The 16798-nt window shown below is 40.4% G+C and overlaps 1 protein-coding gene across 4 annotated transcripts in view; it reads right to left on the bottom strand.

Moving 5' to 3' along the window:
- Positions 1 to 16798, bottom strand: part of bsna (bassoon presynaptic cytomatrix protein a) — a 148577-nt gene that overhangs the window by 104914 nt on the left and 26865 nt on the right. For all 4 annotated transcript variants that reach the window (XM_076741304.1, XM_076741305.1, XM_076741307.1 and 1 more), the window contains exon 2: positions 10395 to 11037. In XM_076741304.1, the coding sequence (XP_076597419.1) occupies positions 10395 to 11037 (643 nt within the window). The remainder of the gene's footprint in view (positions 1 to 10394; positions 11038 to 16798) is intronic.

Here is a 16798-nt window from a genome sequence, read left to right as displayed (position 1 = left end):
AGGTCTGCTGACAGGTGAAGACTGTGAGATGTGGTTGATAGCCTCGAAAAAGCCAGTAAGTGGACCTGAAGTTATTTTGTCACATGCAGTATATTTTTTTGGCCATTTTTGCCGTCATGAGATGTTTATATACTCAGTATACCTCAATGGGCTCAATGTTATTATATTCTATATTCTTATATCTTTTTTTTTTTTTAATGAAACTACTCTTCTAATGAAACTAGTCTTCACAGTGATTTATAGACAGACAGAGAGATAGACATACAGAAGTATAGACAGACAGACAGACAGACAGACAGAAGGACAGATAGATAGATATTTTTGTTTCCACTACATTTTTAATGTTTTACTTTTTATTTTTTTGGATTAGAAATGTGTCTTTAATGCTCACAGGAGGAATTATGCATGCTAATGACAATAATGTTGCTATTTGCATCTGTGTGTGTGTGTGTGTGTGTTTGTGTGTGTGTGTGTGTCTGCATGTGTCTGTGTGTGTGTGAGTGAGAGAAAGAGAGAGAGAGAGATACAACTGTGAGGTTTAATTAGCCATGATGAGCTAATGCAATAGCTCAAAATGAAATGGATTGGAATGTTCTCCATATCAGATATCAGCGGTGGTGATAACGTGCTGACGACCTCAGTCATTTCAGAGTAAACCTGTCTATCAACTCCCTTTTCCCTAAACCTCGTTCTATCACCCTCTTTAATTTTTCTTCTAATTCCTCTCTCACTTCCTCTCTTGCTGTAGCTCTCTCTGACAGTGTCTCTCAACCTTTTTCTCACACTGTAACGCCTTTTTTCTTTTTTATCTTTCTTATTCATTCACATATAGATTGAGAAGTCACAGTGCCAAACAAAGAATGAGAGATTGGACTGTGCTCACCCAAAAACCTGGAACAATTTGCAAAACTGACACACTGACAAAGAAATATCATTAACTTAACAAACAGGATGCTGTTCATTAATTGTAACACTGTTGATCTACAACGTCTGCCAGATGATTTGTATATTAATATCCTGGAAAGCAAATAAGTTTTGAAAGATATGTGTCATCAGCTTAATGAGAAAACAGTGTTTAATAAAGGTATCTGCAAAGTCACAACGTGTTCACACTGAAAATGCAGTATGTAGAAAATGTTCATTGATAGTGGATTTCATTTAACTACAGCATGATTAATGTTTTCATGGTTATATTTAGGGACTGATTATGGAGAGACAAAGAGTGAGGTTTTAGGTGACGTTATGACAGAGCAACGAAGTCCATAGACAGGGCAGGTCAGGTTCCTGAACCTTAAATAGTGGTTATTTTTGTGTCTCAACCTCACCAAACCTTAATCACATTGGTGTAAGGTCCTTAAGATATCAGTAGATCGTCAGATCAGAAAATGCTTATAACTGTCGTTCTGAAGGGCAACATGTTGTCAAGATCAAGGGAGGGATCTGTAAGTCCCGACTGCGAGTAAATCCGCCCACATGCAGGTAATCTAAACTCACTCCTTTGAAGAAGTTAACATTCTGCTTGTTCTTTGTTACTGGCAGCATGTCAGATAGAAAACCTTCTGTTTCCATTTCTTACATTTTTCCTCAGAGGCCTAAAACCACTGATCAAAGCCAAACCATTATTTTGCTTCTTCTGTCAAATATCTCGAACACTGCACAAATAAAATCTTAAAATAATAACCTTGTTGTGACTTCCTGAAGGTTTTCCCTTAACTGCACCTCCAGGAATTCTGGAAGTACATTATATTACATTATAATTAAATCAAATGGCCATGACAATAACAAAAGAATTATAAAGCAACAAGTAAAATAGACCTGAAATCCTATGATTGTAGTAACAACATAATCATGGTTATCCAATAACATTTTTAAGATGGTCCAGTGTTAACAGTGTTACTCTGCAGTCACAGGATAACACCGTGTGTGTGTGTGTCGCCGAAACAATGAAGACATGCACACACTTGCATAAATAGAGTGTGTGACAGGCAGGTGCACAGATTTGAGAGGAGGGAACAGAGAAGCACAGTCTGCAGATTTCTCCGAGAACTAATTAATCCAGTACACAAACACACACACAGGCACATACATACACACACATTTCTATCCCTACATGCACACTGAGTCTAAAATTAGTACGCAGTCTGTTGAACAACAAACAGGCTACAGGGAGGAAGACGTGCTGCCAAATGGCGTAGATGACAAATGGCTGAGAGACGATCGAGAGATGGATGCAGGTAGCCAACAGCAGGTCTGTGCTCACAGCAGCGGCTATTTTTCTTTGCTTTTGGTTGTTCTGTTTGTTTTTTCATCGCCATTAACTGAAAACTTCTGGTCAGGGCAGCTGTGGCTCATCTGCCTTCATCTGCAAAGACAGCGAGTGCAGTGGCTCAGAGAGGGAGTTTAACAGGTGCAATCAACCCAGTGAACACAAGTCCAGGGATTCACGAGCATGTGACACAAGCGGACAGATACGCTACAGCACTGACGTTTCGCAGCTTGAAACATTGTGTGCTGCACCAGGAGTGATGTGTGCAAAGTGTGTGGCACCAGAAAATATGGCTGTCGTGAAATAAAAAGCATGATTAGTTTGTTTAATTGTTCATGTTGTATGTGTTTTAATGACAACTTGAACAGTAGAGAAGATTATCCTAATGCCACACTGAATTCAAGAGTCATTTACAATCGTTTCTTCTCTCCTATCAGGCTTGTTACTTGTTACGTTGTTGTCATGAGACAACAGAGTTAAAGTTTCCATTTCCACTGGGCCGCCTACTCAAGGCACTTTGGATAAAAGCCTCCACAAAATTGCATGCATTACATTCCTCTCACTAATGGCATATAAAAGTCACTTTTATCAACATACTGGAAACACGGTTCACACGTCTACATGTTGCTCTGTAGCTTTGTTTGCTAAAAAGAAAAAAAAAAAATGGTGCGATTGATGCTTCAGTTTGCACAACCACAGGCTGCTAATGTGTTTTCCATCTCTGAGACTGAAGCTGTTGAATCTTTGTTGACACAAAGCACGTGATTTGGTCGACAACAATCAAAACACTGCCAGAGGAGAAGCAGTGACTTTGCTAGTTTTGGACTTTATCTATGAAGTTCTTCTACAGCAGCATGAGCTCACACAGCATTTGACATTTAAGAACTTCCTTTGTTCAATGAAAGTAAGGGTATGATATCATGGGAATAACTGTTTTGGCATCGTATTGGCACCATCAAAATATTCAAACTGTCCCTCCAGAGGCCTGTGGGAGGTGTTACAGACACTGCACCCATGTTTTCACACAATCTGTGGGTGCATTCAGTCATTTCTTTATTACTATGAAGGCTCCAAACTGACTGAGCAGACCCTCAAGTAAGCTGGAGTTCATGATTGGAGTCAATGCAATTTTCGAAATGCTAAACAGAGGAGCTCCATTGCCGCTTTGCCTATAATCTTTACCTTGAAACACGGGACCATTCGTTTCTATACAATAAGTGACTTAGAGTACAATTTCAAATTCAATCAGTCGGTTGCATCTGGAAAAGGCGACAACCTGCAGCCTTCTCAGACATGGTTTTTATGCCTAGTATTCAGCTATGAGCTGCCACAGTGATCTTTCCCAGGTGTATTTTTTCAGGGACTGAAGAACTCATATAAATGAGTTGCAAATACGTGGAGTGGAGGTGTTTGAATATCCCTCATCCATATTCATAAGCACTGCAATACTCAGGGTTTATCCTTTTAGGGTGCTAAACTGACAACGCCGGCACACATCACACACAAAAACATCAAAAAGCTGTTCATCGGGTTCATTCCAAGATGCTGTTTATCCATTTTAGAAAGAAAAATGCTACCTGTAATTTTGTAGTTGACATTTCTAAAACACAGCCTCAAAAACAGGAGCATTTTTTTAAGTAAAATTATTCTTTATTTTAACTGCTACTGTGCTTCTCTTTTAAAAACATTAACAGTATTTTCTTTTAATAAACACTTTAGAATCAAACCAGTGATCTAGACTTAAAGACTACACATACATACGGTGTCCCATAACAACACTGAGACTCCACCTCCATGCCAGCAGGTCTGTGAGGCTGAACTTACTGTGAAAGAGCAGTGCTTTGCTCTAAATGCTAATACCAACAAAACACAACGACGATGCTAACATGCTGATTTTACAGAGGTATAATGCTTGTACCATGTTTACCATCCTGGTTTAGCATTTGCTAATTAGCAATAAACACTATATAACCGAATGACAGACTGACCTTGAAGTGAGCCATGTCTAAATGACTGGAACTCTTTCTAAGTGACTACTTGCAGATTGGTGATCTAATTTTTGATTAACGAAACTTTTTGAAGACGTTTCTAATAAAAGTGACATATTTAGTGGGTAGTGAAGATGTGACTGATATTGAAATGACTTGGATAAATTTGTGGTTTAGGATCAGTTTTTGTTGAACTATGCTCTTTCTAATGTTCAGAAGCTCGGCAACACATTCTCTGCAAGACATGTTGATGTTTGATGAGTAGTCAAGTGAATTCGACTATATGCTTTGTATTCAGTTTTCAGGGACATGGCAGGATCACCACAGAACTTTATATACCAAAGTGTTATACCGCATGCCTCAAAACCATTTAACATTTAACATCTGACGCCAGACTGAGTTCTCACCTGAACTTCGATGAACTCTAAGTTCAGTCACAAAACAGCTCTGAATCACGGCAGGAGGATTTTAGGGCTGTTGTCTCGTCTGGGATGATCAAACCAATAAACATCACGAGTTACATCTCGTTTCTGTTATATACAACAAAAAGCCCAGTATTATACTACATTCTACAGTACAGTACATTTTGGTGCAAGACATATTCCACAAATCAAATCATTCATCAAGGGTCACGAAGGTCAATTAACATGATGAAAGCCATTTTCCTAAATACCACCCTCCCTGAATCAGATACAGTATATTGAGTGTAATATCTCGCTGATTCTCCTTTTGGCATGATAATTGGTGTCACTCTCCTGGCTCAGGCTTCTAAATGTTATCTGATGCAAAAGGCGTCAGAACGTAACAAGATATGGATGTTGGCAGTGCTTATTAGATTACCAGGACAGAGAGCACATTGATTAGGTCCGATAATGACAGAGGAAGCTGAGTTAAAGTGTTAATCTGTAATTCTAGACAGAACGGGGCGGTCGACCCTCAACATACAGCTGTGAAGGAGAAATTCTGTTCTTTTAGGATAAAATTTTAGGCCACAAAATGGCTTATTCTCCATTTTATTTACTACTACTACTACTTTCATCCCCAACATGATACTATCACCTGTTACCCATGAACCTGTTTACCTGTGGAATGTTAAACAGGTGTTTTTGGAGCATTGACTAAACTACTAAAATCAATTAAGTCAATGAGGTCAAACATTGTATATATTGTCTTTGTCCTGTTTTCAAATTGAGCATATGTCAAAAAGGGTTAACAAATGATCATTTCTGCTTTATTTATGTTTAACACAGCGTCCCAACTTTTTTGGAATTGGGGTCTTATTTTGATTTTTTTCTTCCTCTCAAGAGGTATTTTCCCTTGAATCAAGTCAACATCGTTTAAACACGAACGAATGAGAGACTCAGTGTAGCTTTGTGCTTGTCAAGCAGTCATAATGAAACACACCTGACCTGTTGATATAAACTAATCTCCCTGGCTTGCCTGGCTAAGTCTGCTAAATGTCATTTGATGTAAATGGAATCAGAGCATAGTACGACGGATATGCAGCCTGGCGCTGCTTATTAGATTACCAGGACACACAGTACATTGATTAGCTGTGATAATAATGGATAATGTTCAGTTTAAGTATTAATCCATAGCTGCAGACACAACAAGGCTGGAGCTCTGCCACACAGAGCCGAGGGAAGATGTTTTTTTAAATACTGACTGTATGCAAGGATAGTTTGCAATATTTAAGGTTCAAATGTGTGTTTGAATATTTTATGTATATTGTAAAACATCTCAAGGAATATAAATCTTATGTGCACATTCCCATGATATTTTGATTCAAAAGCCACCACTAAACATTTTAGTTTGAAATTTCACAAACTGTCTTGGGTGTATTTCTGCAGAATAAAACAAAATCTGGATTGTGTGACTCTGATTGAGATGCAGCATTATAATTTAATTAGTGCTTATATTGTGCATGTGTACTGTTTGTTTTCTTATTATTGTAATTCAGTGAAGTAAATAACCATTGATGACATGTTAATGTGTATTACTGTCATACAGCAGGGCTGCAGGCATAAATCACCGCAGTGCTGTAAACTGCAGCAGAGTAACAACATTTGCAGGGTGGGAATGTTTATTAAATTATCAGGATTGAGAGAACATTGATTAGCAAGGACAATAATGGAGAAGATAGTGAATATTAATAGGAATAGGGAGCTAATCCATTATTCATAGTAACACAAACAATGACAGGACTCGTTCACTAAGCTGTGCAAGATGGAGGAGAATACAGCAGAGCCTCGTGTGCAGTGCACACGGCTGTGCTTCAGACTCCTACATTAATACATGTCTTATTCCCCCTGTAAAGGTTTGTTTTGTATGTAAAGTCGGGGTTGAATCTGATGCTGTTGTGTTGCATTTCATGTCATGTTTTCCATTTTGCTCAACGGGAAATCCCTGAGGGTCCCTTCAATTAATTAACAACACAATTTATTGCACAGACATCTTGCATGAATTATGTTGAGCCAAGTGGGGGTAACTATATGTGTGTTTTGTGTGGGTGTCTACATATCTGCACTTGCGATAGTGCCTATATATGTGCGTCTGTGTCTGTGTGTGTGTGTGTGTTAATCTAAAGTGCAGTCCAAATCCCCAAGTCAGAGGCTTATCAACTCCTCACTCCTTCCACTTCATTAGCATTATCCACCATTATTGTAGTACTTTGCTTCTGTCTCTCTCTCGCTCTCTCACTCACACACACACACATATACACACTCACACACACACACAGGACCACATGTTCAAGCATTTGTACCTGAGCAGAGATCAGAGCTTGGTATTAAAAGATGATCCCACAGGAGCCAGACAGAAGCTGCCGTATGTAAATACAGTAGGCAAATTTAAAATTACAACCAGTACACCCTGCATGAGACGCTGTGCTGAGAATGACTAAAACTTTGGGAAAAATTCACTGCTGACTGTTGTAAAGTTTTCGGGACAGTGTGCTTGTTAGGTGGTGAGAGCATGAAGACCAAAATCAGCTGCTCCATAATATTGCATGAAACATAAGATGAGGGGAACCTACAGGACCGTAAAGAAAGTTCAAAATGTTCAGTCATTTCTGTAGGAAATAACATTCCATCACATCACAATCACAGTGAGAGTTTTGGTTTCCAAACTATACTAAAATATTGGCACTCTGGAGGCAGCAGTTTGCTAAATTGTTTGTTGTAAGGTGTTTCTAACATTTTGTCCACTATTTTCTAAAGGGTTTGTTTACATAGAACATGAGGTAACTGGTAATGAGACATTGTGTAAAGCTAATAATCACTGATAGTCAACCTAAAGATTTACTATGATTGACTATTATATATATGACATATCATATTTGTATTATTTCCAAAATGTATCAATCTGCAAAACACCATTGATCAGAATAAATACAAGACTTCTTTGTTAGTGTTATTATTATTAGTATTAGTCATTTACTATTGCTCAGCAGCGGATGTGTTGGCATGGAGCATCAGGGTGAAGGATGTACCAGGTACACATGGATGATTCTGGTGCCAATGTTCTCCCCCACAAAAGCAAATGAAAAATGAGACACGAATGCACAATGACAGTTGTTTGTTTAAACCAGCAGCTTAGTGTTTATCGTGCTGTCTGGCAGTGATATGCCCCTGGACCTGACATCAGTTGGAATCAATGGTTGCCAGCATAGCTAATATATCAGCAGTAGCCCCGTGCTTCTGCCCCTCACATGGTTGTGTTCTCCATATGAAGTCTTTCCTGTCTGCCCAGGCAGACTGAGATTTTGATATTTGTCAGCAGGCCCTGACACCGGGCTGATAGCTTGAACCCGTCACCAAAGGCAAGCGTCAAGCTCCTCTCAATCAAAAAGAACCTCTTAACCTCCTCTGTCCTTCTCACCCCAACATTCATCCCTGAATAACTTAATAGTTTCATGGATCTGTCCTTTCTGTCTTTACTTCTCAATCTCTCTTTCTTCCATCTCACTCTAAATGCTAAATGCCGGGGCATCAGACTTTTGTCACCACCATCACAGAACCATCTCGAAAAGCAATTTCAACTATCTTGAATGACGGAGATTGTGTCAGTACCTCAGCAGTGTACTTCAGTACAGAGCTGGAGTAAATGTATCTGGCTACTTTCATCTCTGACAGAAGTTTGGTAAAATGTAAACACTGATGTAAAGTGTCTATAATTTTAACTCCAAACTCAAAGTACTTTCACCTCTGAACGGTACTTCAGTACATTTATTTACTAGAAACGTGTGCTGTCACTCAAAACTGCAGTTCACTGTATAACACGTCATGTTCCTTGTGTATTTAGCTCTGTTAGCTGTTAGCTCAAATCTGGGGATGAAAAATTGGGGGTGCAGCCTTTGTCACTTATGCCCAAAGCTCTGGAACATACTACAAACATATCTCCACTTTAGCCTTTAACTAGCCACAACTTCCTGATACAGGTCTGAGACTTCTGTGCTTTACCTCATGCTTATGCACTGCTACACTTCTTTTAAATTGTCGCATTTTGCTTGACTTTGTGCACTCTATGTAGCCTATTTTTATCCATATTTTATTATTTTATTCTGCGGTTTTATGCATTGTCTTTATTTTATTTTCATCTTTTTTCTATCTTACTTATACTACAATTATCAAGTGCGTTTTATTCTCCATCTTATTTTCCATTCATTGTAGTTCTTTTTTTATGTCCATTCTGTTCTGTCTATGTAAAGCACTCACTTGGTGCATGTTATTTCTTTCTTGTAAACCACTTTGAGCTGCAACTCCTGTATGAAAGGTGCTATACAAATAAAGTTTATTATTATCATTATTGTCATAAATAGCTCCATTGGCAGTAAGTTCTAATAGCTCCATTAGCTCTATTAGCTCCATTAGCTTTTAGCTCCATTAGCCAAACACACTACAGGACTCTGCTGCCAACTAGCTGCTAACAGCTAACAGCTAACCAGCTCTTCTGCCGAGTTCACCACAGATTTGTTGGTCACAATGTAGCATTATCAGGGAAAAATAGAGTACATTCCCCCTTAAAAGTGACTTTGCTGTGTCCTTTTTAACACATCAGAGATGCAGGATGCATACCTAGCAACATCACTGTGAAACAAAACATCATGGAATCAACCACAATGATAAATGATAGAAACTACAGTAACAGCATGAGAAGACGCACTCCACTGTAGTCAGCGTTTGGTTCAGAGATAGTTACACATACATGCATATATACATACAAAAAGTCCTTTTCATCCTGGAGGCATCTCTGGGAAGATCTCTATTCATCCCAAATACATTTTCTATTGTCCCCAGGATGATGGGATGCCATTAGTCTCGAGCCCTGCCAAATCCTGACTTCACATAACACCTGACTACAAGGAACTCATACACACACACATACAAACACACACACACATGCACTGTCACGACCTGTGTGTCTTTCCTCAGCACATAATAGAGATTGTGTCAGCGCCTCAGGAAGGAATTACTGCCACTTGCTGAGCCCTTACACTCACTGTCTATCACAGATACACACAAAGACCTACAGTACAAAGTCATACATAGGTCACACACATACACACAGCTTCTATACTTTCATGCTGTCATTCATTCACTCATTCATGAATTTTCGATGTGCTCTTTAAATTCCGTGCAAGATTTTGAGAAGGAAGAGATTTGTTTAAACTGACTCCTTCACTTCATTTGCTGACTTCAATCTCATTCATTGTCAAAGGTAAATTATTGCCATGAAAAGCTTCTGCCAAAGCGAAAACATTTCTCAACTCTCTCACTGACTCCAACTCCAGCAACAGGCCAGACAAATCTTTATCCTGTCTGTCTCTGCTGGATCTGTTTCCAGACTCAAATTAGTTGTTTTCATCCTGTTGTTTATCATCTAAACCTGAGACATTTATCAACAGTGACTTTTGTCCACCCGCAGGATTAAATTATATTCATACCCAAACGCTTAGTCCCTCACTATAAATCAGCATTATTTCATCATAGATTTCATTTATGGAGCCAGAAAACTGCAACAATCTTCCCTTGCTGCACAAATTTAAAGTGACAAAGTAAGGACAGACGTGTAAAAACAGAGATGCACATACACACATTGATAAAACACACTCATTCAGCTCTTTGTCAAAGCAGACCTACCTCAGTGAGGTGCGGGTTTGGGTTGAATCCGCACTGGTTACAGACGGTGGCCTTACACTGGGTGCAGGTGTTGTAGTTGGGTACGGCCGGTGGGTTGGACAGCTCTGTGGTGGTGCACACTGGGCATAGTTTGCTGCTTGGCATCGGTGCGATCTGCGGCACCGAGTAGGGCGAGGTTGGCGTGACGCCGCGGTCAGGAGACACCGAGGGAGAACGGCCCGTCCTTGAACCGCCTGAACCACTGAAGTCGACTTGAAGGTTTCGGCGGGAGGCGTGTTGACCAGGACTTTGACCTCCATGGCTCCCCGTGCCAGGACCGTGACCCATCCCGTGGCCTGACCCTGTGCTCTGCCCTGTGCCAGGCCCCTGGCTTGACTGCATATGTCGGGGGGAAATTGGACTCTCGTGAGTGGCCAGGCGGTAGGGCTCGCCAGCACGGGACCCTATCCCTCCACCACTGCCCATGCCTCCTCCTATTCCACCTCCGCCCATTCCACCTCCCATTCCCCCCATCCCTCCTCCCATGCCTCCCATCCCTCCTCCTCCTATTCCTCCCATTCCTCCCATCCCTCCTCCTCCTATTCCTCCCATTCCTCCTTGTTGCATGCCAGGCTTGGGGCTACCCATTGGACCCATTGGACCCCTGGAAGAGAGGGACAAAGCAAAAGAAAAGAGAATTAATAATCAAATTAGATTGCAACTTTCCAGTTGATCTTAAATTCTATAAAATTACAATAAAAATTACAATCTAAAGGTCAGGTCAGATTTCTTCTGAACACACTGGAAATTAAGTGAATTACAGAGACACTGTTGCAATGTACAATACTTGAATGCGGACCCCCCCCCCCCCAGCCAAGTCACTGAATATAATGAAGTAACACTCCATACATAAGGAGTTTTGAATGCTAATTTCTTTTTCAACACTGTGTGTTTGACTGCTCTAGCATGAGCTGTAACAGTTCACTACTTTAAATTTTACATAAGGAAATTCATTGTTCAAGTATTGTTTTGTTTTTTATCTAATGCTGGGGCAGACTAAATGTAATACAGCAGCGTTGGCTGATGCAACCCCAGCATTTAATGGAAAAAATATCTTATTTTATTTAATGCATTATTAAATGAATGAGCACTACAAAGAATTCAGCCTGGTAATTGTGACTGTATTCTAGCAAATTTAATTATCTTCTCACTACCAGAGAAAAAGCAGCACAAACCACATTAATAACCAGCAAAATAATTACTGATTCATTCTTTGGTAGCAGCTGAAAGCCATGGAAGGACCTCCGACATCCACGGGCACCAACAAATTAAGGTGGAACATAACAGGCTGCCGCAAGACAGAGCACGCACACACACACACACACACACACACACACACAGAAATATTCCTACTGTGTGTCAAAGGCAACATGCACACACACCCCTCAGGCAGAACATAACACACAAACAGGCACCTAGACAACACTCACTCAGTGCACACCTCAGAAGACACACACACACATATACACACACACACACACACACACACACACACACACACACACACACACACACCTGAGGGGAAGCAAATAGCTACAAAACTGCCTGAGGACATTTCTAAATTATGAAAAGAAAGTTATGTTAACAATGAAAAATTCTTCAAAGTTGTTTTTCCTTCTTTTGTCCGTGGAGTGATAAAATTTCAGCGTGAGTGACTCTTCTCGATGAAGTGGTGTGAAAAACACAATCGTGTGTACTGTATTTCAAAAATCCAAATGTTTGAAACCTGTTGCTGTAAATTCACATTCATTGTGTGACTTTTCCCGTTATGAATATCTAAAATCTAAAGTCAAGATTCTTTCTGCAAGTGCATCACAATCTTACATTCTGCATGATTCCAACTTATTTCAGACTTCCACACACAGCGCTACATTTAACAGGGAAGTAAACTCAATCAAAGCTTGTCCCCAAAGCGTCAGCTGAAACTCAAATGACTGAGCCCAAATGAAACATATGCAACAAAAACACATCTTCATCTTGTTCTGTGACTGAGAGTTAAAATCAACACCTCTACACTGGAAATTTTGATCCTGCAGCCAAGCCACGTGCACCCGTAAAACATAAAATCACAGTCGATGACTGTAATCAGAGCACAGAGACGAACCTCTTCTGTATGCTGTTTTATGTTTGAAAGCAACAAAGGAGGGATGACCTCATTCTTCTGGCATGTGAATTGACTTTTGGAGCTGACATATCGTGGCTTTCTAAAATAGAATAAGAAAAGTCTGGTGGCTTTGTTTTTGCTTATGTTGACCGGTTTTTGAAACGATGCAACGCAATGTTCGTTACAGTTTGAGGCTTCTCCTAAGTTCCTCTGAATTAGTAGTGTGTGTCACGAACAGTATCATGTTCTGACACCTCTGCGTCTCATTGTGGGAAAGGATTTCTTTTCAGGCCTCTGGACTGACTGAGTCCAGCCTTGGTGTGTTACCAACTTTAAATGGTTAAAACACAGTGAAATTGGAAATGTTGATTAACTGCGCTCCAGTGTCACAATGTTCCAGTCTGCTTCCACTTCAGTGAAAGTATTTCTTTCTGTGGACAGTCTGGCCATGACGAAATCTCTCTGTGTGTGTCTGACTTTTTCTCCTTTCCCATTTTATTTGTCTTTCTCCTTTGCAGTCTTTCTCTCTATAAACCTCTTCTTCTTCTCCATCACATCCACCCATCTTTGCACAACCCCTCCTCTCTTCATTGCCTCTCTGTCTTTCACCCTCTATTATCTTTTGGCCATGGCCTCGCTCGCCCAGTGTTTTCTTTTTTCCTCTGTTGAACCTCATCTTTTTTCAACATCTTCATTTCCGCTCTTGAAAGGGAAGTGAACCTTAGGCGGCCCTGTTTGTCTTTCTTATACCGTGTCTAACGGTCCAGGAAACACTCTTGAAAGAATGAAATGCCACTGACAAAAAACTTCATCTTGCAACATTTTTGCCATTCAGGGTCGTCTAGGTAAGAATTACGCACTGTGAATGAGTGTATAAAATAATTTCTAAATGCTGAATGACATTCTTTCAGTGTTCAATGTTGTTGACAGCCATTTTAGTGGAAAAAGTTCACCTGCAGCAGCCATTTGAAGTGGATCAAGTAATGGCTAACAGTTGGCTTCACAGGGCCAGAAACTCCCCAAAAACACTGATTTAACTGACTGAACACGACAAAGTTTGTCCGTGCTATCTTAGAGACCACACTTCCATCAGTCATCAGTGTACAGTACACATTTTCAGACCTGCACAGCATGTGTGTGCGTTTGAAGGGGAACAGGGGTGACTCAACAAAAACCTCAAAGCTTCACTGATTCAGCCAGCAGAGACACAGAAGAAGACGGGATAAGAGACTTAAAGCTGACAGGGAAACTGATGGGAAAGGAGGAAGAGAGAGGGACAAAAGAACATGAGCTGCAGCGCTCTCAGCGAAATTGGTTCTGTATTTTGCCAAAAATGATTCTGTTTGTATTTCGCCACCAGCACCTTGTTTCTGGTGGGTGCTGTGTTGCTAGTAGCAACCGCGTTGGGCACAGTTCTACAGGTGCTGTGTCATTGTTCTGACGGCACGTCATTCTGACTCTCTGGATTATCTTTTTCTCCACCTGTGTTCTGCAAAGATCTGCCACGACTCTGCCTCTCACTGGCTCTGTCATCTACTGGTCAGATCGGTTGTTGAAACATTATCTGTAGATGCTTTTTTTTTGTTGTAGCTGTTTTGTTGTTGTTGGTTTGTGATTTTGTTTTTCTGCGATCAGATAAGTACAAACCAAGGAAGACGTCGCAGCTCTCTGTGGGCAACTGATAATTTACAGTTGGACTTACTGTGACACATTTTCTTCTTCTTACTTAATGTCTTTCAGACGCTGTGTGTGTTTGCTTGGCCTTTCCTTTGTCTTCGCACGTCCAGCTGATCTTTTAATTGTGGCACTTTGTTTCTTCCTGGCATAAATGTAACTAATTTAGCAGCTACTCTATACTTGTGTGAATCCAGTTTTCTTGTTACTGTGATCAGTTTTACAATCCCTTTAATTCGACCCTTGTTCTTGGTGTCTCATCCTTTTGACGTCCTGTCGTTGGCATTGGCTACACACCGTGTTCACCTCCGCAGAAGATTTTGTCTGGTACCAATTTTGTAATTGTCTCTATATCCATAAATTTTGCTGTACATAGATCATCTTGGGCTCTATGCACAAACATTACAGAGTATATAGAATGACAAAAAAAAAAAATCTCAACTTCAGGACTATAAGATTTAGAGGAATGTGAGAAAGAAGCAGAAATATTTTGGAAAATTATAGAGGGAATGGGACAGAAGAAGACAAATAACACAAGAGAGCTGGGGAAACTCATTTTCATTATCAGAAGACACCATCACTAATTGTTATGAGAAACTGAGGCTGACGTAGTTGACAAGCCAAATAATAGCAGCAGTCCGTCTTTCTGTGTGTTTACACACTTCGCCTCTGCGTTGCACTGGGGACATTCATCACTGTCGCACACAGCCTTTAATGACCTAATGCACATGCTTGTTCAGTCAAAGTGATTTCACCCACTCCCATTATAACCCTCAATTTACTGTCTCAATGTGGGAGAGAGGGAAAAGGCTTGTCTGCCAATCATTCGTAAGTGACAAAGACAAGGGCAGATGAATACAGACAGAGTGAAGAGGAGAAAATGATGTGAGGATGTCACACTGTCCTGCCCAGGTCTCTGCAGTGAGACCATGTTGACTTCAGAGGGACTTTTGCACTGTGCTTCACTACAGTGGCCGTTTTAGGATTTCTCAGACTCAGACTGTCAGTCTCAGCCCTGTCATCACTTTAAACTAGACACCATATTGTTGTGTTTTAGAAGTAACACCCTCAGTTTTTAGTGTAATACATGGTGCAGCTTTTACTTTTTGAGATAATGCCTCTATATTGTATATTTTATATCATGGAGCACAATACTGCAGCTGATGTTTGACCAATGAAACAGTTTAGAAAATGTACTTGATTAGATCAATTCTTCACTGTGAAGGAAGGAGGAAGGGGAGGGCTGCAGTCTGCTGCCTGTCTGTAGTTTTTCATTTGCAATCCCTGAAAAGCCCCAGAGGAGGTGCTTTCACTTTTTATTGATGTTAGCTTTACTATCCTTCTCTTCCTCCTGATACGCACAGCAAACAGAGGTGTGGGCAGGATTTACCTGATTTTGTTCCCCTGGTCAGGTACATTCCTTATCCCACCTCTACAGCACAAGCAAAACAAGTCTATTTAGGTTATTGGTGGACCCAAACTAAACATCTATTTCCTCCTCCTCCTCCTCTAGTCCTCCTCCACCTCTGTTTCTTCCCACTCAGGGCTGTTGACAGAATTGCTTTTGTATGGCCCATTTATTTCCATCTGCCTCCTTCTCTCTCCCCTTTCTCTCTCACTCACCTCACATTATTTTCTGTTCTGTCTCCTCTGTTCTATAGTCAATTTTCCTTCCTTTCTCTCAGTTCTTCAGAGTTTCGTTTTGGGAGCACAGATTAGCTCATTGATTTTAATGGAAATGACATTTGGGATGCAGACTAACAGTTAAGTCAGCTAGTTTGAACTTATCGATTTTTGACATATAAATAGATACTCTAACAGGTTTGTTAGCATGTCGTTAGCTTAATGGAGTACTAGGATTTCTAATATGAGCTCCTACAGACAAGCTTGTCTCTGAATTTAACATTTCTTTGACAGTAAAACTCAAGTCGTTTCACCAATTACACACATTTCTATCTGCCTCCTCTTCTCTCCCTTTTCGCTCTTAGGTCGAACGTGGAAGGTCAGCTACTCCCTATTCTCTATTGTATGTATGTATGTATTTATTTATTTATTGTTTATTGTAGTGTTAGGATATGTCTGTCTTTATTCTTTGTGCCTGTGCGCTTCACTGTTTACTTTAGTGTCAGAAATGTCTTGTCTCACCGTGGGATAGTGGGAAACGTAATTTCGATGTGAAGGATTTTGACAATAAAGCTGACTGTGACTTTGACTTTGAGGAAGTAGCCGTTAGCTAGCATGTTGTTAGATTAGCAGAGCACTCGGCTGTAACTTTAGCTGCTAATACCTGTCTCTAGGTTTAACATTTTTTAGCAGAAAAGTGTGAGTTATTTCATTTCACAGTGGCTCAGCTTCTGCTAAAAAAACATTTTTTCAACCTCAAATTCCAGTACGCCCTTCATTTCCTACCTTAAGCTGGTTGCAGGCCTGAGTCTCTTCCCTCTCTGCTAACCTTCAGTGACCTTGCCTCTGCAGTGTCGCTCCTCAGCTCAGGCAGGAAACTCATCTTCTGAACAGGTGCATCAGGAGGTCACTCAGTCATATCTCTGCTCACTCAGACTCTTCTTACCTCTTTCCTTGGTTCTTC

This window comes from Chaetodon auriga, chromosome 10 (assembly GCF_051107435.1).
Source record: "Chaetodon auriga isolate fChaAug3 chromosome 10, fChaAug3.hap1, whole genome shotgun sequence".
NCBI classification, from domain to species: Eukaryota; Metazoa; Chordata; class Actinopteri; order Chaetodontiformes; family Chaetodontidae; genus Chaetodon; species Chaetodon auriga.
Note: the sequence above shows the minus strand (reverse complement) of the source record. Positions and strands in the feature narration are given on the sequence as shown.